The sequence below is a fragment of the Anser cygnoides genome, chromosome 1 (genome assembly GCF_040182565.1).
Source record: "Anser cygnoides isolate HZ-2024a breed goose chromosome 1, Taihu_goose_T2T_genome, whole genome shotgun sequence".
Taxonomy (NCBI): domain Eukaryota; kingdom Metazoa; phylum Chordata; class Aves; order Anseriformes; family Anatidae; genus Anser; species Anser cygnoides.
In genome coordinates, this window is record NC_089873.1 from 37804869 (window position 1) to 37829688 (window position 24820).

Below are 24820 nucleotides of genomic sequence, written 5' to 3' on the forward strand. Positions count from 1 at the left end.
TCTGGTGAAGGAAGGAGTAGAGAGAGAGCAGAAAAACAAAAAACAGAAGACAGAAGAAGAGCTAGAAGCTATGAAGACACTGAAATGAATACCAGAAGAAAGAGTTTGATAGATAAAGGGGGAATGAGAACCTAGGCAAGAAGAAAACCCTGCTCCCTGCTTTGCCCTCATCAAGAAAGCATGCCATGGGTTGTCAACAAATACGAAAATCTTAATCTCATTCTGTGATTTAGAAATTGTTTTGGAGTGCTCTACCCTCACTAATCTACTAGCATCAGGCTTTTGTTTTATTAGGGAATTTATTAACAATTTTTTCTGTTGAGTTTAAGAAACACATTTACTCTCTTTGTGAGAAAACCAGGCTTTCATAAATAAATTAAATTAACCAGTGGAAATTAATTAAAATTGATTTTAATTGAAGTACACTTTTTGCTACACCTTTGCCATTTTTTTTTTTTTAACATTTTTTCTGTAGTATTTCAGGGGACACTGATTCATTTTAGATTTCAAAGTACCTGAAAATCTGCTATAGATGTTTTAAATTACACTTTGACACTTACTCGACTGTTATAAGAACCATTTGTATTGAGAATTTTGCTCAGCAGGTCTCTGAGCTGTCCGTCTACATTCAAATATGTTCAGCTACACCAATCATGTCTATGTAAGACACTGTAGTTGTGTAGGAATCTTGATGCAGATAATGCAACTGTAAAATAACCAACTTGAATATGCAAAAGAAAACCATGAAGTAAGAATCTCAGTCAGACTAAAATCTGTACCAGCTACCACAGTGTGCTACACCTAAGAGAGCAAAGATATTATTTTACATGGATGGACACTGAAATCCACATCTTGGTGATGGTGACAGAAAATGTATACCACCTTCTGTGAAAACAGAAGCTGTCTGGGAAAGACATTAAGGCCATGGGAGGGGTGGGGGGCAGGACAAACCCACAAGTGTTTGGAAGTGTGGGAGAAGTTCTTACTTCTACATGGCTGTAACTCATTCCTCTCTTCTACGGGCTGTGGGCAATTTCTCTGCAGGGCTATTAACGAGATGCAGTCTTCCAAATGATGGGAAGAAAGTAAAGGAGCGATCATAGATACCATGAATATTTAAAAGATGGACATCCTCACGTGCAGGAGGAAACTCAAACTTCCTTCTACAGGCGTTTCTCCTGTTAAACTTCCACCAACTGTATTTGCAGTTTGCTCTTCATAAGGTAACTGCTTTGCTCATATTTCCAAAGCAAACATCAGGCAGGTGTCCCTCTGGATGTACAGTCAGTGAGGCCAGCCGCTCTCCAAGATGTACAAACCATGCCTAGCAAACACCACCTCACCACCTGCAGGGGCCTAACCACAATATTCTGCCAAGCAGCAGCCCTTCTCTTTGATGGATCAAAATTAACTTCTGAAAGCCAATTTGCACATGTTGCTAAACTAATCTGCCTTTGCTTTGTACTGATCATACTGAGAAAATACTGTTTGCTTTCAAAAGCTGTTAAAGGAAAAGAGCATTCTAGTGTGATTCTAAACATCACTTCAACAGTTACACTTGAATTGAAATAAGAGTACTTTTTGTTGTGGGATTGTACAGAGCTTAAGACAAATGAATCTACAGTATGTGCCTTTATGTGATGCCATAATATAAATCCCAACAGTAATGGTAGTTAAAATTGTCTGATATCCTTTGCCACTAAAGTGCACAGCAGAACTCATTTCATTATCTCCAGGTAGAAATTTTGCTTTTATGGAATCTGTAATTGGGAAGATACAGGAATATTAATAGATGCAAATGTGCAAAATGATGGCAACTCTGCTGGGCTGACTGTACATGGCTCCTGCATTAGCCATCCAGCACAGCCAGTAAAGTACTACTTACCTTTAAGCAGGTGAACAATCATACTAAAGTCAAGCTTATGTGTTTATGGATAAAGCATGCACTGCCCCATTCTGCTGTAGAACTATGTATCCATAGTGCTTTGCTATCCATGATTCCAATCTTAAAATCAGAGAAAATTTCAATATGCTGATAAGAGAAAGATCAACCTTGTATGTTTACACCTGAAGGGAAATTGCCTCTCCAGAAAACTGAAGACCTCCTTTTACAGCACAGCTCCTGCAGGTAACATGCCACTGAGATAATTCAAAAATGTATTGATTATTTTTTTGTTTCTACTTTGATGCTTTTTGATTAGCATTAGCAAAAATCATCAATGTTTAGCAAAACCATTTCACTAAAATTTAAATGTGAAAAAATAAACCTGTGTTCTAAAAAAAAAAAGAAAATACACAAGAATTGCAATAGGCTCCTCATTGCTAATACCGGAATTATCTTCATCTTTGCGGATCTTTAACTTTACAAGGTCCTCACAGTGCTGAAGGATCTGAACAGCGTCTTCCATCGAGCAATTGTCAAGTCGAATGTTATCTATTGCAAGCAACTTGTCACCCAGTTCCAGTGTCCCAGTTCTGTGAACAAGCAAACAAGCTTACATGAAATGCTAGCAACATTAAAGCAAAGTATTTCACACTGTATAATCATTAATATACAAATAAGATGGATTTATTTAACAGTTATTAATTTATACATTTTGCACGTAACTACTGTGCTCTAAATAAAAGTAGAAGTCTCTTACAAGCTTCTCCTGTTTAACTTGAGTCTAGCTGGCCATACAGTGGAAACAGATTTTTACTGGGAGCTTGAATGTCTTACCTGTGAGCAACACTTCCTTTCTTGATATCAGAAATAACCAGAGGGTCCCCCGGTTTTCTACTGGATGGAGCTGTAATAAAGAATAGATACAAGCATCTGTTTCAATTTCTGTATGTGCACATAGGCTGATTCTAGCCACAAATCAGTATTTCATACATGCTATTTACCTACGTTATATTTGTCTCCTTCCCCTACACTATCCATACATGAATACAAACAAACAGTAGCAGCATATTACTAAGACTGCAAATACTACTTCTCAAAAATTAGAAAATGCCAGAATTAAGGTGACCACTGTAAAATGAATTTAACCTGAGATGTCTGAATTTTGGGTTAGGCCAGGACTCAATCAGGCAAAGACATCATGGTACAGCTACAGTGATTCATCTTAAAATGCTGTGTAGCTACAACACACAAGGGAAGACTTCTGTTAGCAGAACCTTTCAGCACAACTACTGACGCTGACCTTTTTCCAGAATATTTCTGTCATTCATAAATCATGTTTTATTAGATCCCCAACCAACAGAGCAGTTCTGGCAAAATTTCTAGAGAGGGCTATACCACATCCGTAACACCCACTACTGTCTCATTCAGTGCTTACGGGCGGAGGTACGAAGATGGTGCTAACTGGATGAGAAAGGAGCTATCTCCTTCCTGACAAATCAAATGCTGTGAAGGACTGCCACGTGTACCACTGGACTGATGCACAGTTATCACCTTTGCACTGATGTAGCTTGCATCATATGGATGCTTGCTTCACTGTGACTCACAGATTGCTCTGAAGTAAACATATGGACCTTCTGATGAGTAACCTTGCTCCTCTACACTGCTGCTGGGCTTTATGCATTGTGGACCTTTCCCCACTTTGGGCTGGGGGTAGAACCACAGCAATTCCAGCAATGTTCAAATCAGTAAAACCCCCAACAGACCTCTCCATGCTCTCCTAACCCATCTCTTCTGAGAGATATATATTTTCTATTTGATATAACTTTCTATTTGCTCTTTGTCCATCATGATAAAGAGGATGCTCTGCTCTACAATGACAGTCATTGCAATTTTTTAACAACTTGTGCAAAAGTTTGTGACAAGTTTCCCTTGGCAAGTTCTGCAAGCCATTCACAGCGCTGCTTAGCTTAGCAATTTTACTTGACTTTTGGTTGTATAGGAAGCAGTTAACTACCCCAGAGGGAGAAGACAACTGTGACTGCTTCCAGAGGATTGCTTCTTGGCAAAGCTTCATTGACTGCATTGCTTTGGAGAATTCATGCACTTGCTGTTAGAAGACGACCACAATGAAGATCCAATAAGGCAAGCAGTGGGCTCAGAACTTGAGGATGACAAAAGGTGTTTTTCGGGGATGGTGTGTCGCCTGCTGTCTGCTGTCAAAGTCCACGTGGGGAACACAGACTGACTCTTGGTACTGTCATTATAGAAGAGCGTGCTGATATTAAAACACTGCTGTGTGGTATAAGGCTGTCACTTCTCCTAAAAGTACTAATGGTTTCACACATCTAAAGCTCTTCAACTGCCCTAAGCCATTTCTGACTTGTGCCAGCTGAGGCCTCTGCATTCACACCCAGAAGGTACTTCTCCATTAGGCTCCAACACCTAACTGACAATCACCAAAAAAGCTACTAGTATTAGTGGAGGATCACCTACAAAATCGTCACATCTTTCACCACAGCAACTCATGCTTCTTCTCTGGTGGCAAATGAGATCTTCTTCTACGGCAACCCTAAGATGTATTAATAATGACATTCCCAACACAATATTCTAACAGACCTTGTTAACCTCGGTTGCCCTGGCCAAGAAAGCTTTTGAATGTCCACAGGAACTGTGTAAATTCTGCTGAGCAGCCATATTTCAAATGTAGTGTGTTGAAAGTATAGACTACATAAGTATGAAGACTCTCAAGAACTTTTAGAAACTTGCCTAAACCAGCAGGCTTTCCAGAAGTGTATATGTTCCAATCTGAGAACAGAAATTAACTTTTTGCCAGACGCATAAATTTCATTGCTTGTTCCTCATACTTTCACACCGTGGGTCAAATGTATTTTATATGACAGTTCCGTGATTTACTTGAATACTTTGGGTTTATTTCACCATTTGGTGACTTGTTAAAATTTTTAAATTATCACTTTGGTGAAATCTTTTTTTTTCCTTAGATGCTATGTTTTGACCTTTTGGGTTGACTCACAAATCCCTGAGGTCATACGCATTTACAATGCCTGCACTTTAAAATTTGGGTATTGATACCGTTTTTATTAAACTGCTTTCACAAAAAGTATCAGTACTAAACCAAACAGTCCTTCATTATTCCAAAAAAAAGAAGAGAATACAAATCAAAAAAGCGCAGAGACAAAACTCAAAATGTGAATCCACAGCATACACATGGAAGCAAGGAGTAAGATATTGCACATGTAACTACCACACTTTCAAACTGAACAAGTGTGAACCAGCAGCATTTTGTCAGTTACCCCGTGCTATTAATTGCCTGTTGGATTAAAGTCTTTTTGCAGGCAGCAAATGCAGCTCAGTGTGAAATGAATACTCCTATACTGACAAGCTCTTAATAAGCAGCTACACCACACTTTTTTGTTCTATGTTTTATTCTAGTTGTTCAATGCTCATGACATACTTACTACAAACTATTTAAGTTCTGTTGCAGAGATGAAATCATTGATTCCTTCCTGAACTTTTGTACTGCATGTCACAGCCTGACTGCTTCCCAAACACTGGCAAACAGACTCCATCCCCCACAAAAAGACTGAGTACTATGATCCTCAGTTTACAGATGAGGAAAGAAAACACAGAATCTTTTCGGTCAAAATACGACAATTTTCAGTGAGCAATTTGAGATACCCATGCCCTAATTTCTCACAACAGTTTGTAGTATACAACAGCTTCTATGTCCAAAGCACAACTACTGGCATTTTCAGCAACAGCTGTAAATGCTCAACATTTTCGCAAGTGCGACCCCAGGATCTCAACTTTTCTCCAGAAAATCAAGCAGACACCTGTGGAAAATGTCTTTAAATGTCTTTTTTTTTTTTTTTTCCCTCTCTCTCTCTCTTTCTTTTTCCCTGAGAAATGACTAGCATCTCAACACAACTTTATCACAGGGAAAGGAAAAAACTCATTTCTCCGGGGTAGCATTAAACTATCTTGACCATATCGCCTCTTTTTGCTTTCTGCAATCTTCCACTTCATTCATTATGCAGCCTTCATCCCTTTCACTACACAGCACTGTTATTTCTCCCCAGACAGCAGAGAAGGAAGAATCCCAGGGAGAAAGCAATATTTGACCATTTAATTAAAAAAGATATCCTCATGAATTAATACAAGATGTTTGAAGTGACACTGTATGGCCTTAAAAGTCCATTTTTGTTTCATTTCAGATTGATTTTTGATTTAAAAAAAACAATTACAAGCAATATCAAACATTATCAAACCTACACTTGCAAAGACCACAAGCAGGCATAAAAACTTGAGATTTACAACGCAGATCCAGGTGACAGAATCGCATGGGGAAGGGGCGGGGAGGGAGATGAGAAATTTGCTGCTACTAGAAAATGCTGTAAATTAGGAATCCTGAGGTCTAGTCTTGGGAAGGGCTCCAGTCCCTCGTGCTCCTAGTCCATGTCAGATACTTTTCCCACAGTTCTCTCTTTCCTTGCAATCTCCATTGTGGCTTCATACACATGCTGCCCTGATGTTATTTTTCCCCCACCATAACAGCTCCTTGTCGCACCTGCTTCTTCCTCCTCACCTCGTGGGCTCACCCATGTCCAGCCCTCTTGTGAAAGTCCCAACACCCCGTACCCATTATCACACCTCAGTCTCTTTCCTTGTTTCCTGTCTCCCTGCTATGGCTATCCACTTGGTTTCTTTCCTCATCCAACAAAGATCAAATCTTTTCTCCCCCCAGTTCAGTTCTTAGTGTACCCACTATTGAGTTCCTGTGGAGATCTTATACAGTCTGTACGATGAACTGCAAACGGCGAAGAGTGCATAAAGTGGTAAATTTAGTGTTGTAACTGGAACTTTGATCTTCAGCAAGCTCCCTCTCTATAAATGACTCTATGATCCTAGGTCTCAGTTCCCAGCCTGTACCCTACTTGTACTAGTAAAAGACACACTTTCCCTGCCTGCCTCTAGTCCCTATTAAAAGCAAGCTTAGTGAAACATTGTTAGATTTGTAGATTAGCTGTTCTATTAGGTAAAAAAAAAAAACAAAACAAAACCCCACACACATAACAAAACCAAACCAAACCAAACCTTCCTTCTTATTTTACTGCTAACTCAAAGGAAAAAAAAACATTGCAGCTTAAACAGAGAATTTGTGTGGATATCTCACCCAGAAATAATCTACTTACTAGACTCAGCCTGGCTTCAAGTTTTGGAGTTTGATCAAACTCTGAACAAAACTGCAGAGGAAAAAGCTCATAGCATGGAAAAACAATTTTTATACAAAGCCAGCCTACTTACCCACAATAACAGTTTAGGATAGGATAGGATAGGATAGGATAGGATAGGATAGGATAGGATAGGATAGGATAGGATAGGATAGGATAGGATAGTTCAGTTGGAAGGATTGGAAGGGCTCTACAAAGATAATCAAGTACAGCTGCCTTCAAGGCTAACCAAAAGTTAAAGCATATTATTGAGGGTATTGTCCAAATATCTATTGACAACATACAGGCATGGAGCATCAACCACCTCTCTAGGAAGCCTGCTGCAGTGTTTGACCACCACTGCATTAAAGAAATCTTTCCTATTATTCAGTCTGAACCTACCCTGGTACAGCTTTGTACAATTCCCTTGTGTCCTAAATAAGACTTTTTTTTTTTAATAGTGACTATTAAATAGGTGGAACAGCTTTTTAAAATTAGATTGAAGTAGTTCTTTTGTTCTTTGAGTAGTGGTTCATTTTGAGCAGCTGAGAAACCTGCTTGTTCTTCAGGCCCCGTCTTGAAAATGATTCCTTGTAACACTGCAAAGTGAAGTTGAGCGTGCTAGGTGAAATCCCAAAATAAACAGAAACATGCTTTGGAAATCAATTGCCATAGTCAATGCTAAATATCTATAGATATTTACAAGGTTTATTTCTGCTGAAATACAATAAAATGGAATATAGTATAGTTTCTAGTCAAAATGACTTAGAAAAACTAATGATAATTTGGGTGAGATTCTGATATTTTTACCAGCTTTGCAGCTTCTTATTCCTTGAGTAGTCCCATTAGCTTCAGAGGGATTACTTATGAAGCAAGGTGCTACAGTTCATTACCAGTAAGGATATAAGAATCTCACTTAAGAAAGAAAAGGAAAAAAAAAAAGGGCTGTTAACTAGAATTAACAGACTGGACTATTAAGTAATTTTCTTGGACATAATTAAATGTATTTAAAAAATATTATAGAAAAGTAGCTAGCAGCACAAAAATTTATCCTAAAAAAAAAAAAATCCATATTCCATTACATGGTTTAAAATAAGTATCACTGGCAAGTAAATTGAAACAGATTTGAACACTACTAGATCTACTAGAAAGCTAGCCTTATTCTGTGGAATGGTTCTGTTATAAAAACACAACTATACATGCACACACACAACATGCTGTGTCATACCTCATTTGGATGACCTAATTTTAAAAACTGAGACATTCTAATTGCTCCAACCAAGTGAGAGAGAGTGAAAATGATGGTAGCTGAAGCATGAAATACATAGTCACTTGTCTTTTCAAATTATTCAATAAGTTCTTCTTGTAGGTAGCTATTAATGGGAAGAACAGTTGATCTTATATATTACAGGGATAAGGGAAGGCCAAAGGAGGATAAAAGTGCAGTACATGTGTTAAGGCAGCATTGGGCAAGACCATTTTACTGATACTGACATAAGTGATGTTCACTACCTAAAACTTAGTGCCTTGGATTAATATTGACAATGTTAATGATGTTCATGAAACTTTCATCTGCCTTACTTCATAACATTTTTTTCCTATCAAAGGGTTTTTTGATTTGTTTTGGTTTTGATTTTTTCTTAATAAATCAGAAACTAAGAGAAACTTAGTCTCTTCCCCTAACACCTTTCATGTTTCCCAAAGACTGTCTAGAGTGTTGTGTGCCACCTCAGATATGCCTTTAATACCTGACTGGCACGCTAGGTGCTTATTACCAAAGAAAATAACACGAAGAAAGAAAATAAATTCCTCTTCCAGGACATCTGCCTCCTAACAGCTAACTTAGAAAAATTTCTGGACTTAAAATTAAGCATACATTCAGGTGCCAACCTGAGGAGAGGCCTACATTTTTCTTCTGACAAAAAGTGCCTATCTTGTCCATTTTGGTCATTTCCTGACTTTGTCAACCAAACACCAAACTACACATGGGATACGGAAAACAAAACAGGTGTTCTCTGAAATGTTTTGATAGAGACAGCACTTTCTCACTCACTGTTAACTCCACAGCCTTGAAAAGAGAGAATGAACTGGTATCTAGCAGTTAAACAGATCAAGTCCAGATGTGATCTCCTGCAGCATCCCCGTTTAAGCCTGGTCACAGCAACTCCATTGAGTTTCCTTTAGTTATTCCATTTGGTTTTCAAAGAAATCACATTGCTTCCTGACAATATCAGTAATAAATGACATGCTAGTATGTTTAAATACCATGACAGAAATTGGACAAAATGGATAGAAAACATTTATATTTTGCAAATCACATTGCCTCATTTAGGAGATAATTAGAACAGAGGAAAGTACTGAAAAACAAGTGAGAAATGAAGCAATTCAAGGCTTTTACCAAGGAAATTTACATTTTTTCAGTTAATAGTATAAATGCTTTACAATCAAACAAAGAGCTAATCTTAGACAAATTTCATATGCATTAAATACTACCAGCAAGTGGGATTATTATATATCACAGATAATTTAATTTACATATTAAAGATACTGCAGTACACTCAGAATAACAAAGCCAAGACCAATCAGGTGTTCCTCTGGTTATATAAAGCACTAATTTTATGAAGTAGAAACTTTTGGAATTAAGTTCCAAGTAAGGAAGGTATGCCAAATTTGGAAGAGTGAATAATACTAAATCCCTGGAACATCAGTTTTCCATTCAGTCTGTTCCTACAGTCAAACAGAAGTACAAGATGTCTTGAATTCCAAAAATCAATACGAATCATATTACTAGAAAGATAGTATTTTTACTGTAATCCTATAAACCATGACTGATTTTAAGAATGACATTTATGTAAAACAGCCTCTCTCCCCATTTTCTGTTTCCTCAGTATTTTCATTTGCATAAATACATGCAGACCTATGATTTTTCTTCAAGCATCACATCTTAGGGAGTCCAACAATTATGAATTCAAGTGTGTAACACAAGAAAACAGGCCTGCAACATCTTTCATTTGTTCCTTAGATGTAATTCTTAGCACTGAGCTACCTGCTGTATTTTTGATTAACTTTTTTCCATTGTGCTGGTAAAAGATTTGAGAATATAAGACAAAGCACAATCTTTCCCCAAGATACATGAATAATTCCAAAGACAGACTATTAGCTTAAGAAAGACCAGTACTATAAAAAAATATTAATTCCAGTGAGGCCAGATTTGGCACTGCCATTACGTACAGTAAATACAAGCCCATTAACTCGGATATGGATTGTTCCTCCACCCACCAAAAGCTGAACCTTACCTGGTCAAAATCCAGTCCTAACAGAGCTTTTACTGTCTGATCCCCAAACAAGTAACATTTCGATTTCAAACAAATAACAAACACTTTTTTCTTTTTGAGAATTACACTAATGCACACCCTTGTCATCTTCTTCAACCACCTCTGAAGTCCCCAGTAAAAGATTTTGCAATGTGACCTGCATATTTAGGACTGCCCACTAGTTTTACAGGTTGAAGGATGTATCTTCAAACTGTGTCCTGAAGCAGAACACAACCTGTTGTATGTGGGTTCCCATGACTGTGAGAACCCTTGAGGTCAGTGGGGTTCTGCTCAGGAGCCTGCGACAGACAAATGACTAGCTTTGCTTGCAACTTTCTTAGCTATGGAAGTAGTTTCACATGTGCTTAATTCTAATTACCTTTTTGTTCATTTGTTTAAATTAGCTTTAATGAGAGTTAAATATATGTTACGCATGAAGGAATAGGTCAGGCTTTAGGCCTGGCAAACTTCTGGCATCTTTAACTGCTATGGGGGGATATAAATCTGTCACAGGATAATATTTCATCAGAGAAAGAGCACTGCTAATCACCCCATTCTAGAAATAGAAAAAAAAAAGTTTACACCAAAATAAGTATAAGCCTACAGCTATAGGACCTACTATCTGCAGATTATCCCATCACCATGGTCTTAAAAATAAGCACTTCCACTTACAGCTTATCGTGATGCCAAGTTCCACATTATGCTTCTTTGGTAGTTTTACATGAAATGTTCCACTGCTTGGTATAACAGATTCTACAAAAAAAAGTATATTTAAAATATTAGATAATTTATATGACACAGCAACTCTTAGTTCATGGAACTACACATGTAAGCTGATGAAATCACATCAGCATCACAAGTCAGGGGTGAAACACGGGTGCTGAAATGAAGGAAGTAGGACATACGAAGTATGATTTATATCTCTATCGGTAATTTCACGGTAACTCAATTTTTTTAAGGTTTAACTGAATTTATGGTGATTGCACAGACCAGCAGCCAGCTGAGACTGCATGTTTTTAGCTTGTATGCAATTTTTGTGAGCATACATGAAAATGTTAGCATTGGCAGATAAGTTTTAATTAAAAGGACAGGAGATCAAGTCTTAAGAATTTCAGGCTTTTGTTGCTGTAGGTCTAATACATTTTTAACTATTTGCTAAGGCAACTGTCATGATTTTACATCTACTGGGAAGAAATGAGATCAAAACTGCACTCATGAAGAGGCATCTGGAGCTGACTGAGACAAAAAAGCACATGGCATTGCATTGAATTCTGACTTTTCACACCACTGCTACCAAAAGTTTGTGTGCTGGCTTGAAGAAGAGCTAATGAAAATTCCAGCTACGTGAATACATAAACATACACGTGGCAGGAGAGTCCAATGATGAGTATAAGTCTGTTGTTATGGAGCAAATGGGAAGAACACAAGTCCAGGGGCCAAAACACAAACCTTATTGTCCTTGTGACTTCAGGCATATTTAAATGTGAATTTTCCATTATTTTGTTTTCATAATTTTTAATATTCCAGTTCCTATTTATATAGATGCACAAATTGTATTTCACCATTTTTTATAGTATACTAGATATGTACATATTAAAATATCACAAAGAATTATATTAAGAACACTTAGCCTGCTTTTGACATCATGATTTATAATACCATTAACAATAACTACACAACTATAACTATGCTATACTATAACTATACCATGGAAAATACAGCTCATCCAACACTGTCATGACTTCAAAGGAGCTACTCTCAGATAAGTACATAAGTCTTAAAAGTTTTTACCATTTCTATAGTGAGGTAATGCACATACATGAAGTGTATGTGTTTGTTTTACACAATTTGTGATTATATAGGTGTATTCTGTATGCTTAAACACATTACAGAAGAAAGGAAAGCTATTAGTAATGATAAAGGTTCACCAACAACATTAACAATGACTTTTCTGATTTTTACTAATTCAATTTCTAATGTTTTTTTTTTTTTAGATTGTTGATTTAAGATAGTGCTAAGTTAAACTCTCCAGACTTTTCTGCTTACCCATCCTTTTATAATACTTTTTTGTCTAGTAACACATTTCATTAGCTGGCCTGTAGAGGATTTGTCTTGACTCATCAGAGTATTTCTATCTCAGGGCAGAAATTTGTCTGGAAATAACTTAGAGGAAGGATTGTCACCAGATCTTTCTAAGGACTTGTCATTTCTATTTGTGTTCTGAAGCACGCTGCAGGGCTACATGGAATGAGAAAGCTGCACAAAAAGACACGTTTCAAACAGGTCACATGAAAACTGAATGGTGTATTGGAGAAGAAAGTCCCCACCTTTGATACCTAACACTTGCAATATCCTTAGGATTTATTCCTTTGCTTTTCTTGCAAGACAGAACAACAGTACATTCATACCTGCAACATCAAATTCTATTTCCAAGGTGACCTTGTTGGTGATAGAGGAGTCTCTGAGCAGTTGATTGGCCTCATCAAATGTGCTGTCTTCTGTTGGGATACCATTTATTGCCACTATTCTGTCTCCTATTTGCAGGACCCCACACCTTGGCACACAATGATACAAAAGAATAATCAGGCGTGCATGTTACCAGAACCAGTAATACCAGTAATAAAGAAACATTCAACCTAACCTTAAAGGAGAAGTGGCAGAGGAGCTCCAAAGGCACCTGAGGACAACCTGAATATCTGCTGCCCCTTTGCACCCCGACACTATCAGCACAGGTTGGGGCTCTGTAGGTGTGCCAGGACCCAGGAAGGGGGCACAGCTTTCATGCCTCCACTCCACCCGTGGACATCAGCTCTAACCCCAGGCTACAGGTGCTGCAGCTCTACAATGGCATCTAGTAGCTGCCTGTGCAACTACCATTGCTCTGTATGAACTCATGCCATGACTAAAAACATACAAAAGCATAACAATGCAATTGTAATGTTGCAATGAAATAAACAGCAAACCAGTCCCTCCCAGTCATGATTCTGGTATTTCCCCAGATTTCATTCTGTACCAAAACTTTAAAGAATGGGATATGGTTTCCCCCTATGGCATGCTGAATTATTACTGTTTTGACTTCAGCAATACTTTTGATTTTTTTTTTTTTATTTTTGATTTTGTTTTTGAATGGACAGTCTCCTGCTGGAGGACTCTGGATGATGAAAGCATTGATGCTTGTCATTCTTCTTATAGCCGATCGTAGTACCAAGCGTATGTAGTACCATTGTCAGAACAGACGGTTTGTTACTTGACATGCTTCCATTGAGCAACGCCCTGCAGTTTATGAAAAATCCAAAGAAACAAGCCCAAACTACCCCAAAGAATGCTCATCAAAATATGCTTAACAGTCATCTGGAAGAACCTCACCTTTCCGCTGGACTGTCAGACTCAATATAGGAAATGAGAGGTGGAGAAGACAAGGTCTCGGTAGCAAACACACTACCCTGGAGCTGTATCCCAAACCCTACTATGGGGTCAGCTGTCAGCACTACTTCCGTGGTCTCTGTGTGGACGACCTGCCCAGCCAAACCAACAGTGCTAGAGGCTAAAGACACTATAAAACAGAGCAGACCAGGAGTAAAGACATTCATTCATACCCAGAGAGCAGAAATTTCATTGCTCTTTGAGAAAATTGATCTGTACAATAAACCTAGTCAACAAAACAGCCCTTTTAAATTCAATTTAGACTGAAGTTTATAAATGATGTATAAACAGTTATGACATATAAGAGAATAGAAAACATCTGTTTATAGGTTATAACGCGGAAAGATAGTTCACGTATTGAGCAAAATACGTTTGTTTGACACCCCCACCCCAAAAACCTCCGAACATCCCTGAACTCTGTTTGCATTAAGTTTGAGGCATGGGCAGAGTTTTCACAGTAGCTAAGGGATTTGGAAGCACAACCCCAGCTGTTATTCAGGCTGATTCCCAGGAGCACTTCTGAACATCTCACAGCAATGTATTGTTCTTAGCAACAAAGCACACGCTCCAGGCTTGCTTGCAAGAAATAGGGATGCCTTTTTCTTATACCAACTTGCACGTTTACTACACATCAGCAATATGTCAGGCTAACTGGGTAATGTAAGTTGAACTAGCATCTCTGTCTTAGCAATCAGCAACTCTAAAGAGATTGTGAGAAAAAAAGTTCTATGGGGTCTCTCAAAGGAACTGGCAAACCATTTTCTGAAAAACCCTGGCAGCTTCTTCTGTATTTCCAACATTCCTCCACTCCTGACCTGCTTCCTCTCTCTGTTCTTGTTCTGAATAGGATGTGTTACAGAACAAATCAGAATAAAAACAACACTGAGATTCAATGCAATTATCTATGAAAGAAACCTTTGGGTTTTTTTGACCTCTTCCTAAAAGTAATTAGAATCATTGCTTGAACTCCCCCAGTGGCAGACTACTGTCTTTCATTACGTCATACATACAAAGTTAGATTTTTTTTTTTCTATATCTGTTCAGATCAGTAAAGTAATGGTGCAGTATTGTAACAATAATCCTCTAGCAATGAAAATTTTGAATGTTTTCATGTTATAAACCTATGCTATTACCTCAGCACCTCTCAAGTCCCTCAAGACCGATTTCTTCCTGCATTAGCTACCAAGAATTACATAAGAAGTCATGGTTTATCTGAGGGGTAGTTTAAATTTCTTTTTTTTTTTTTCTTCTTTAAGGTATGGAAAAAAAATGGTCCTTTCTTTTACATTATAGATAATACTAGCACAGCTGTACAAAGATGTCAGAGGTTCTATAAGTATTTCCCTTTCTTTGAGGCTACAAGCACTAGACTTGCTCTGAAATAGTATCAAGTGTGATTAATGTGGCACCAGTCAGCAATGATGACTCCAAAAGTTGCAGAAGTTTCATTTGCCGAAACTCACGAGTTTCTATTTTCTCCCAGAAAAGCTACTTTCAGTAATACATTTGACTCTGAAACCAATTCTCTTTTCCTTACTAAATTACTGTGAATTCTCGTCTTATTTTCATTTTCCTTTGTAAGAATACTGTTATTTCTTTTGTTCAATAGCATCCTTCTTACTGTTTATTTTATCTGTACTGAGCAATATATGCTCATACCCAAATACAAATATTAATACTAATAATCTATTCTCAGAAATGGCCATCAGGTTTAGCATTTACTGCATGTAGAAAATAGGTTTCTCCAGCCCTCAATACTGTAACAGCTAAAATATAACTAAAATAATTCAAAGTTAATAATAGATCCCCTAACCCACCTTCCAGAAATTTCTAAATTTAGGGCATCCAAGCTCAGAAAAATTCCATTATCTCTTTTTTTTAATATCATGCAATTCCCTGTTAGCTGAATCTTTGTTTCCTATCACTTATGTGTCCATTCCTCCTTTGCCGTAGGCTCCTTACTTTTTTTCTAATACCCTATGAAGAATCTAAAGGTCTCATAATATTTATTTCAACTTTTAGGACAGCTAATGTTTTAATTAATATTGTAAAAGTAATATTTGTGGGATTTCAAAATCTACCTGACAAATATTTTGATTATTTGGACACTTGCAAGTGTCTATTAGGACACTTGGCACCATTAGGACCATTAGGAAGTCCTCGCACTCCCAAAGAAAAAGAAACAGATACAGGAACAAAAAGCAGAGATGAAAATACTCTTTCCAAATCATGTAACAAAAGCTATCTGCCAAGCTTCTATAAAATGCCACATGACTTCAAACTTGTTGGAATTTATAGTTCAGCAATGACTGCGGCAAGAAACACTGCCTATTTTTTTGGCTGCTTGATGCACTTGAAGCTTTAGACACCATGAAGCAACCTTTGCGAGAATTCTCATTGCTTTAAAAAGGGCTCATGAATGGGTAAGTGGCCCCACTAAACCTTGTTTTCTACTGCTACGGGATACATCTTAGCACCCTTTTTTTCTTTGCTTCCAATTCTTAGTGACGACCATGGGGGCTGGTTTACTATATGCTATGCATTATGTAAATCATAATCTTGAATTTGAAGATTATGTACTTGTTACTTTTATTCCTGCAGCTGCAAGAGAAGCACAGCAAGATGTTATCAAAGGTAAGTATGTAGTCTCCTCTCTGAACCTTGGAAAACAGAAAATGTTTGCTGTTCCTCCTGCTAGCAGCTAGCTTGGATGCGCTGAGAAAACTTCTACACAGCCCGAATAACTATCGCGTAAGTTGGTATAAAATTATGCCTGACTTTCAAGTACTAATATGAACCTACTACAAAATACTTCAGGATTTAAACTTTAACCAAATAAAAAAAAAAATAAGTATTTTCACAATGAGCATCATAATTAAAAATAATGCAGAGGAAGAATAAAGATGGAAAACAAGTGGCATAAATAAAGCACGTGACAGCAGAGCATGCTTTCAATTTTTACAGCCACGTCTGGAAAGATCTGCATAATTAATGCAATAATTGCAAACTCCTGGCCATAAAAGTGTTGTAGCACTCTGTACCATTATGCTTCATTATCATAAATTTTGGAATGATCACGTTAATGTAGGCAAGATTTGCTAAATAATTGGCAATGCAAACTTTATAGCACCCTTCACCAATACATCCTTTTCTTGCCACACGATATCCCAAAGGATTTATTAAGTTACATTTTTTAAAAAACAAACCCTTGAAGGATTAAAAAAAAAGGATCATTGAAATTGAGAGAACTTGCTATTCCTTTTCTATGAAAAGGACAGCAGTCAGTGCTACCTGGTTCTCATGAGTCTCCCACAGAGGGAGACGGCAAAGTTTTCCAAGTCTTGTTGATGGGTGGTGGAAGGGTACAGGACCAGTCTTTCTCTATCATGGTCACTTGTAGCACATTCAGTCCAGTGTGGTTCTCTTAAATTGGCTGTTATTGCAGTCACAAGTACAGGCAGAAGTCTAGCAATAGCAGGAAGGAACTCTGCGTGTGCTGAAAAGCAAGCTCACAGAAAGGGCAAGCAAGCCTGGGTGGCCTGTTAGTTCCCCTAAAGCTAGCTCTGATTCAGGGTTGCTGATGGAGCCACTGCTCATAGCGAAGACAGACTCTGCCCACCCCACCCCACCCCCAGTGACGAGGCCAGTCCCACACATTTTTTAATGCTGTATATCCAGACCTCACAATAAGGCAAATGCAGAATAAACTACCCCAGAACAAAGCCTCCTCCTAGTATCTCCTAGCCATAAATTTGTTTAATCATAGCAGACTCTCATCCCCAGGGCCTTCTGACTTCAGGAATCTTTGAGGTGGGCTGCAGTGCTTTTGTGACTGTCCCACTGAAATCTAATGTCCCTGGCCTTGCTTTGAGACTTCGCAGGAAAACACATTGCAAGGCAAGGCTTCCTTGAGTGAAAATTATCTGAAAAATCCAACAACATAAGTAACAGCAGTCTCCAAGATCCACAATGGTAGTAAAATTGCTTTCAGGGTTATCAGTTCTTTGTTGTATGGAACTGCTCCAATACAGCAGAGGTTAAGAACTGTAATTTGCATCCAGCATTATATTACTATTCAAAACAATTAGTATTAGTGTAAAATTACTACTTTTTCTCATGTGCATGTGAGGACACATAAGAGCTGGATCCCTACTGATACCACAGCACGGATGGGCACACTATCTCCCCATGACCCCAAAGAATGCATTAGAAGCTAATGTTTCATGAGTAGTGATAAATGGCTGATCAGATTAAAAATTAAAAAAATGTTAGGCAAAGTTATGTAAAAATATTTGCTTTATAAAAGAAATAAGAACAAGCAAGCAACAAAAAAACTCTGCAAGAAAGCAAGACCTCAGATCCTCTCTCAAATGTTTCCTCTCAACTCCATAGTGATTGGGCTTGGTTGGAGGCTGCTGTTTTGCCCAGATTTTGCTATGACCACGGGAAATCTTGAATACAGGGCAGCAGCTCATTTTTCCAGACTGGACATGTGAGCATTATTAGCTGTAGCAGATTTTTGCATTTTGCACTTCTGTGCTCTGAAAGAACTGAGCTGATGATGACCCTGAGGATCACAGGTTGGCAGACAAGCCAGAAGGAGAGATGGCCCTTACATGGAGTCTAGGAAACTGTGCACTGATACAGCCGTAATTTTATCGGCCCAGTGAATACTTTGCAAGATACCAAGTGGAACAGACAAATATATCCAGCCTGGCTTGGGAAATTACTGGCTCATGGGAAATTCATGCTTTGAATCCCAGAGAGTGGCCAGAAACAAGGCTATTTAGAGTTCATCGCTATTTGTCACTCTTTCTCACAAAAACGATTGTACAGGCTGTGGTGTAGGTGTTAACATCAAAACTACCTATAAAGTATAATGGCAAGCTCTTCTCTTTCTGTAATGGGATAGTTGAGCTTACCAGCAATCTGTGTTAGACTATTCAACTATGAATTTTATTCCCCAATGAAAATGGGAAGATTCTGAAAGGAATTTGAAAATCACTTCTATAATGGTAGGACAAACCAATGCAGGATTGTCTGAAGAAAATACTGCTTTATATATTTTAGATGAGAGAGTTCAGCCATATGGCCTCTGCTTATTTCCTCTTAGCACTGGATAAATATTTTTATGCTGTTGTTTCCCCACATCTAACAGAAATGCCAATTGTTTTCTCTTCTACCTAGTATAAGGTACTTTGTACCTTTTTTTTTTTTTTCCTGTATCTTCCCCCTCCTCCACCCATTCATTGCATGTTTTGAGCAATTGCTGTTACCACCTACAGGAGCTTTTGAAGTCCTTCTTTTTCATCCTCCGCCTCATCATTGTCCCACGCGGGCTGGTGGAGTAGAGGCTGCGAGGTAAGGTCCCCATGTTCAGGGAACTCAGGCTGTATGCACTCATGGAGGTAGGAGAGAAGGATGAAGACACCAAAGCTGCTGTAAGAAATCAAACACTTGGCAAACAGCACTCAGTGCAGCACATGCCTATAACTCATCAATGAATCAAACAATGTGTATGATGCACAGGAATGGTTTGTGCATTTCTGATAACAAAAACATTAAACCGCATAGGTGACCCTGGATAGAAGTACAGCCAGCATGTCATGAAAATACCTGCTGGGAGCTAACAAAGATCTTGTAGAAACAAAAATTACATTCATAATACCCATCTCACTTTAGGAGAAGTATGTTAAATTAAATGTTTTTAACACATATTCATGAATCAATACAGACCAATATATCTGTTTACACTGATTTTAGAAATGCCTTTTTGTAGTAGGTAATTTCTGACAAAAGATTTGTAGGCTATGCTCTGCATTCAAAAATTGTATTTTATATATACTACACAAATCTAATGGTCTACTCATATGGCAAAAAAAACAGGTTCATCCAGAGTTTTCAAGCCTTTTCCTGTCTACAAAGGCTGCCTTCTTACAGGAAGGAAAAGGCATAAAATGTCAGAAATAACCTTGGCATGGCTATGAAAAAGTGTAGCATCCATAAAACTGAAAAGGTTTTAGTGCCTGAAATGAGAAAACTATGTGTGAAAGAAGAGGGAAGGGAAGAAGAGGAAGAAGGAGGAGAGAATATGTCAGCAGGAAAAAGCATGGAACATTACGAAGGCTTTTTTGAGGAGACGTTTTCTGGAATTTCAAGGCTGGCATCCTGCAATGGTCAGGGTGGTACGTGTTATAATGGTGGTAGGTGAGGAGGTTGCTGTGGCTGTTGGCACACGAATCCCAGGTAAGTTGCCTGTTGCTTCTTTGAACCTTCACTGCCCACATGAAGGGATGACAGAAAATCAGAAAACAAAAGGACCAGAGAAGAGGGAAAGGTAACTGAATTGCATAAACAAACAAACAAAAAGTCCTCAAATTAAAACAAACTGAAAATAAAATAAATGAAATAATAAATAATCTGGTCTTCTCTTCTTACTACGGGGTGCTAACTTGGGAACAAAAATGATATTTCTTATCAGAATAAATGCTTCTGATTGTTTATTTATTTTCTTGCATTTATTTTTTAAAAGATTAGTACTGAATCAATTTGTAATTTCCTTTTGGCCTTAGGAGCTAAGACTGCAAACTTTTTTAAGAAAATACTAAGAAGGTGTCATATATGACCATTAACTGAAGATTAGTTAAAGTTTCTGCTTGCATACATCGACATTAAGAAATAAAATCATATACTATACATCACGGTGCCTACAATGGCGATGTTTACATGCTGGTCATTTCAATTTACTGCATTGACATTTTAATTTTGGCAGCATATATTGTTGGCATTTTGCTATTCTGTGCCACAAACGACCTCCTGGGCCACAGCACAAAAATTCTATCCTGAAGCCTGATTAATAAAGAAAGCAAAAATCTAGGGCTCTTATTTGGATGTGCAATTTTTAAGTTCTCAGTCTTTGAAACTTTAAAATAGCCTCTTCTGCATAAAATTTGGGACCAGATTTGACTGCTGATTCTAAGTATGGAGAGTCCAGCATAGGCCAAAGGTGAAGGCCAGTATTTACCAAGAGAATGGGAAGCATTTCAGCTGATGTGTCAAATATTAAAGGAAAATGACAGAAGCCGCCCTTCATTAAACAGTCTGGTCATCATTAAACTCAGCACAGCTGTGTCTTTGCTGAACTGTAAAGGAACACTGCAAATTCTAAACTGTTCACTGATTTTTTGTCTTCAAAAAATTGCAGGGTACACCCATACTGTGAAACAAAAGTTACTGTTTTTGGCCCATGAGCTGTATCACCTATAAGGGCTGCATACAAATACTGAAGCCATGACAAACTTCAACAGTAGCATAAAGACTGTCAGTTTAGGTGGGGCCCAATTTGTGTTCACATCTTACTACACGAGATGGGGTAAGGGGAAAATGGAAGCCACTGCAGAAAGCATCATGAAGTGCCAGAAAAAAAGCCATAGTTTTGTTTCACTCCATATTACAGGATCAATGATCTGTTGTCAGAATGTATTAACCCTTCTCTGACTAAAACCCATGGGTGACACGACAATGAAGAGTACATGAGGGAAGGGAGCGTACAGGGGCCCACCCCATCCTTGTGGTCTCATGGAGTGGTTGGGGCTCCGGGGCCGTTGGCACAACCAGGCCCAACCCCATCTTGGGGTGCCCTGGGCCTGTGTCCCTCCCTGAGGGCACCCCCTGCCCTTGCCATCCAGGAGCTGCTCTGATTATGTACTTGAATCAAAATATATAATTTTTTATATATTTATTTTCCTCAACAGATAACAAATGAGGTGAGGGTGGCTCCCAGGAAGAGAGGCACACGATGCCAGCACCAGGCAGCAGCACTTGAGACCCAACACCACCACTGGCCACCTCAAAGACTTCAGAAAATCTATGTCAAACAAGAAAAATCCCAGAAACAGTAGCAGTAGCCTGCTATGGCACTATGTATCTAACAGGCTTACCATATCTTCTCAAATGAAATTGTCTCTTTGATTAATGCACACAGATGGCAAGATATCTGGACTTCAACTATAGTGTAAAAATTAAAATCTGGTGAGAACAATGTGGCCAGGTGGATTTTCATCATTTTCAAGTTGCTATAAGCCTTGTTTGATTAAAAAGACTGCTTCCAGCAGGAAATCGTCTGGTAATTTTTGATTTTTTTTTTTTCATGTTTTATTTTCATACAGACAGTAGGGATAAAAATGTCCTAGAAAGTAGGAAGGTACACAAATTCAGTTTGCTCAGCTTGTTGAAAGATAATCCCAGCTCAACAAAAGTTCTGTAAAAGGAAATCCTATCGCGTGTAACAGTAGTAATTTACTGGTAATTTGAGCTATTCCAACCCAGGGTTGTGTACAGCCAACATAAAACTAATGGGGCAGCAAGAGAAATGAATATTAGCAGCACAGTGAAAAGGAAAAAAAGGAAAAGAAAAAAAATGAAAAAAAAATCTGATCTTTTATAGTGTTCTCCATTTTATTTTAGGGCTGAAATTTCAATTTATTTTATATACTGACTTTCCTGCCCATTTTAAATTCCTAACACGTTCCCAGAAGACCAATATCTGAGCTCAACAGATATGGCCTTAATGACGCAGCTTATCCCAGACACATAAAGGGAGCTTTTCAAATTCTGCAGCATCTAGGCCATACCACACCTGATGGAAGGTTGTTTCCAAAAGGATACTTGCTTCCATAAAGCATGTTACATCTTGAATTGGTTGTGATATTGGAGCTGCACCACCTAGTGAGGGGCTGGGAAGGGCTGTAAACATTCTCGTTATTCTGGCTTACTTAAGAAAGCAACTTTATTACCTTAGGGAGATTTCTCCCCAAAAGATGCGCTTATGTAGTTTTTTGCAGATCCCCTTGATATGATTTTTTTAACAGCCAGTTCCCAAGCTTGGCATGGCAAGAGCATTGCTTTATCAAAACACCTACACTAGTTGAAGGTGACTAGCACATTAACAGCATCAATTTGTTTTAAATTTTGTTTAAGCAGCAAAGTGCTTCAGGAAATACAATCGACTGAACAAATATTTGGTACTGGTGCTCATCTTCCCCAAAGAAACACTCTTCAAAGGTTATTTAAATAGCCAAAAAATAAATGTATGATATATTTGTTATAAAAATGAAGGATCTGCTTGTAGCATACTGTTACAATTGAAACAGATGGAATTATATTTCAAAATTTGCTCTACATTTAACTCTGTTTCTGCAGTCCCACTTCCTGTTCCCTTACCCCTCTAAATAGCTTAAGTAAAAAGGGAAAGATGTGCAGCTGAATAATGTAATAAAATGGTATCACAGGGGCTACTTTTTTTACACCCTTGATCTAGGACAAACTAGTGTCTCCTCAGCATTAGCTCAATAATCACCACTGTGACAAACTGACTAGAGCATTACTTTTCTAGGAACAGTCTGGATAGTAGACAGATGTCCAAGAACATTTATCATCACTGAAATTTCTAGGCTTCAGAAATCTTGTCTTGGTCTACAGGAGGCAGAGGCAGAATATCACAGGCTCAGAAACTGCTACCGTTGGTTCATGCTGCAACACAGGTACCTGTTTTCTGTGTATTTGATAACCCTTGTTACTTCTTTGACATCCATTAACATGGTATTTTAGATTGAATTTATCAATACTGTGAATTAGCCACTTTTTCAGGAGTAGTTAGAAGATAAGACATGCAGTTTCCATCTTCAAACATGATTACATTTTATATATATTTGACTCGAAAATGGAAAACCATTCTCTTCAAGCACATTGATATGAAATAAATAACACAGTGAAAACGGGCTGGCATCTAGGTAACTGTTCCCAAATCCTTTTACATAAGCACTACCAATGCACCCATGAAGCAATCTCAGAAGTATTTTTAAAAGATTATGGCAATAAGTAATAATGCCATAAGCAAGAGAAAATAATTATTTCTGAAGCGTTTTGAGGGAGAACAAGTCTATTACTGAAGTTGTCATAACAGATTATGAAGTTAGTATGCTGAAAAGAAGTTATCAGTGGCCCTTCCTCCCTGCTCTAATTTGAAGAATCAACTCAGAGAATCATCTACTGAATCACGTAGTTGCCCCCCCCCTCAGTGATTGCAGCAATAGAGTCAACAGGTGTCTTTGTGTACATTTGCAAGTGTGCAGAGCCATTTCTCAGTAAAATATTTCCCTCTCTATCCGTAGGAATCTCAGAGGGTGCATTAAGGCTGAGAAAACACAGAGCTGCTCAGAATCTGCGGAAGCATAACCTGGGGAGCTGAAACAACATTTACAGGCATAACTGCCATCATAGCTTTCTTGGCCATTCAGCAAGAGCAGGAAAAGTCAAAGACAGGAAAATAAAGTGGAATGTAGTGCCACAGATCCTCTTACCGTGCTCTGGGCCTTTCAGTGCTAGCCGTGTCTGGTGGTGAGGGAGGATCTCAAGCTTGACATTATCTGCTGCGTTAGCAAGAAACTGCGTTGCTTCTGCCAGCGTACAGTACTCCATGCTGGTGCCATCAATGGACAGAATATGGTCTCCTACATGTAATGCGCCACATCTACACAAAAGGGGAAAAACTCCGTATGATCAGGTATGTTCTCTGCTGGGAAAATGAATTTTACTGCCTTCAAACAGGCCATGACAACTATGAGCGTGTTCTTTCTTTTTCGAGAGAGATTTGTGTTTTGTAGGCATTGTCACTGGTCAGACTTTATATCTATTAGTACGAACCTTAAAAACAATTCAGTTAATACAGTATATGCCGAGACATAACTCACAGAACTGGAATGGGGTAGATAACTACTAAAATATGCGTGAATGGCAGCAGAATAAAATGAGAAGAGCTTAAGAAGACTCAAATAACTTGGTCACATATCCCTCACACAAGCACCCAGTTCATCATTTTTTGAGTTATAGTTCAAACATTAATTAGTACAAAAGCTGTAAATGATGATGAAATTATGCAGTAGTCAAACAAATAATGAAACCAGGGCTAG

At 38.2% G+C, this 24820-nt stretch overlaps 1 protein-coding gene across 18 annotated transcripts in view; it reads right to left on the reverse strand.

Moving 5' to 3' along the window:
- The window catches only part of GRIP1 (glutamate receptor interacting protein 1), a 325530-nt gene that overhangs the window by 22637 nt on the left and 278073 nt on the right, over positions 1 to 24820 (reverse strand). For 6 of the 18 annotated variants that reach the window (XM_066992714.1, XM_066992675.1, XM_066992695.1 and 3 more), the window contains exons 9-15: positions 24212 to 24381; positions 19134 to 19286; positions 13794 to 13980; positions 12836 to 12981; positions 11100 to 11180; positions 2720 to 2789; positions 2330 to 2475 (exon numbers count right to left, since the gene is read on the reverse strand). In XM_066992714.1, the coding sequence (XP_066848815.1) occupies positions 2330 to 2475; positions 2720 to 2789; positions 11100 to 11180; positions 12836 to 12981; positions 13794 to 13980; positions 19134 to 19286; positions 24212 to 24381 (953 nt within the window). Of the gene's footprint in view, positions 1 to 2329; positions 2476 to 2719; positions 2790 to 11099; positions 11181 to 12835; positions 12982 to 13793; positions 13981 to 19133; positions 19290 to 19971; positions 20128 to 24211; positions 24382 to 24820 lie in introns of all 18 variants that reach the window. The other 12 variants (XM_066992709.1, XM_066992673.1, XM_066992690.1 and 9 more) reach the window with 4 other exon arrangements.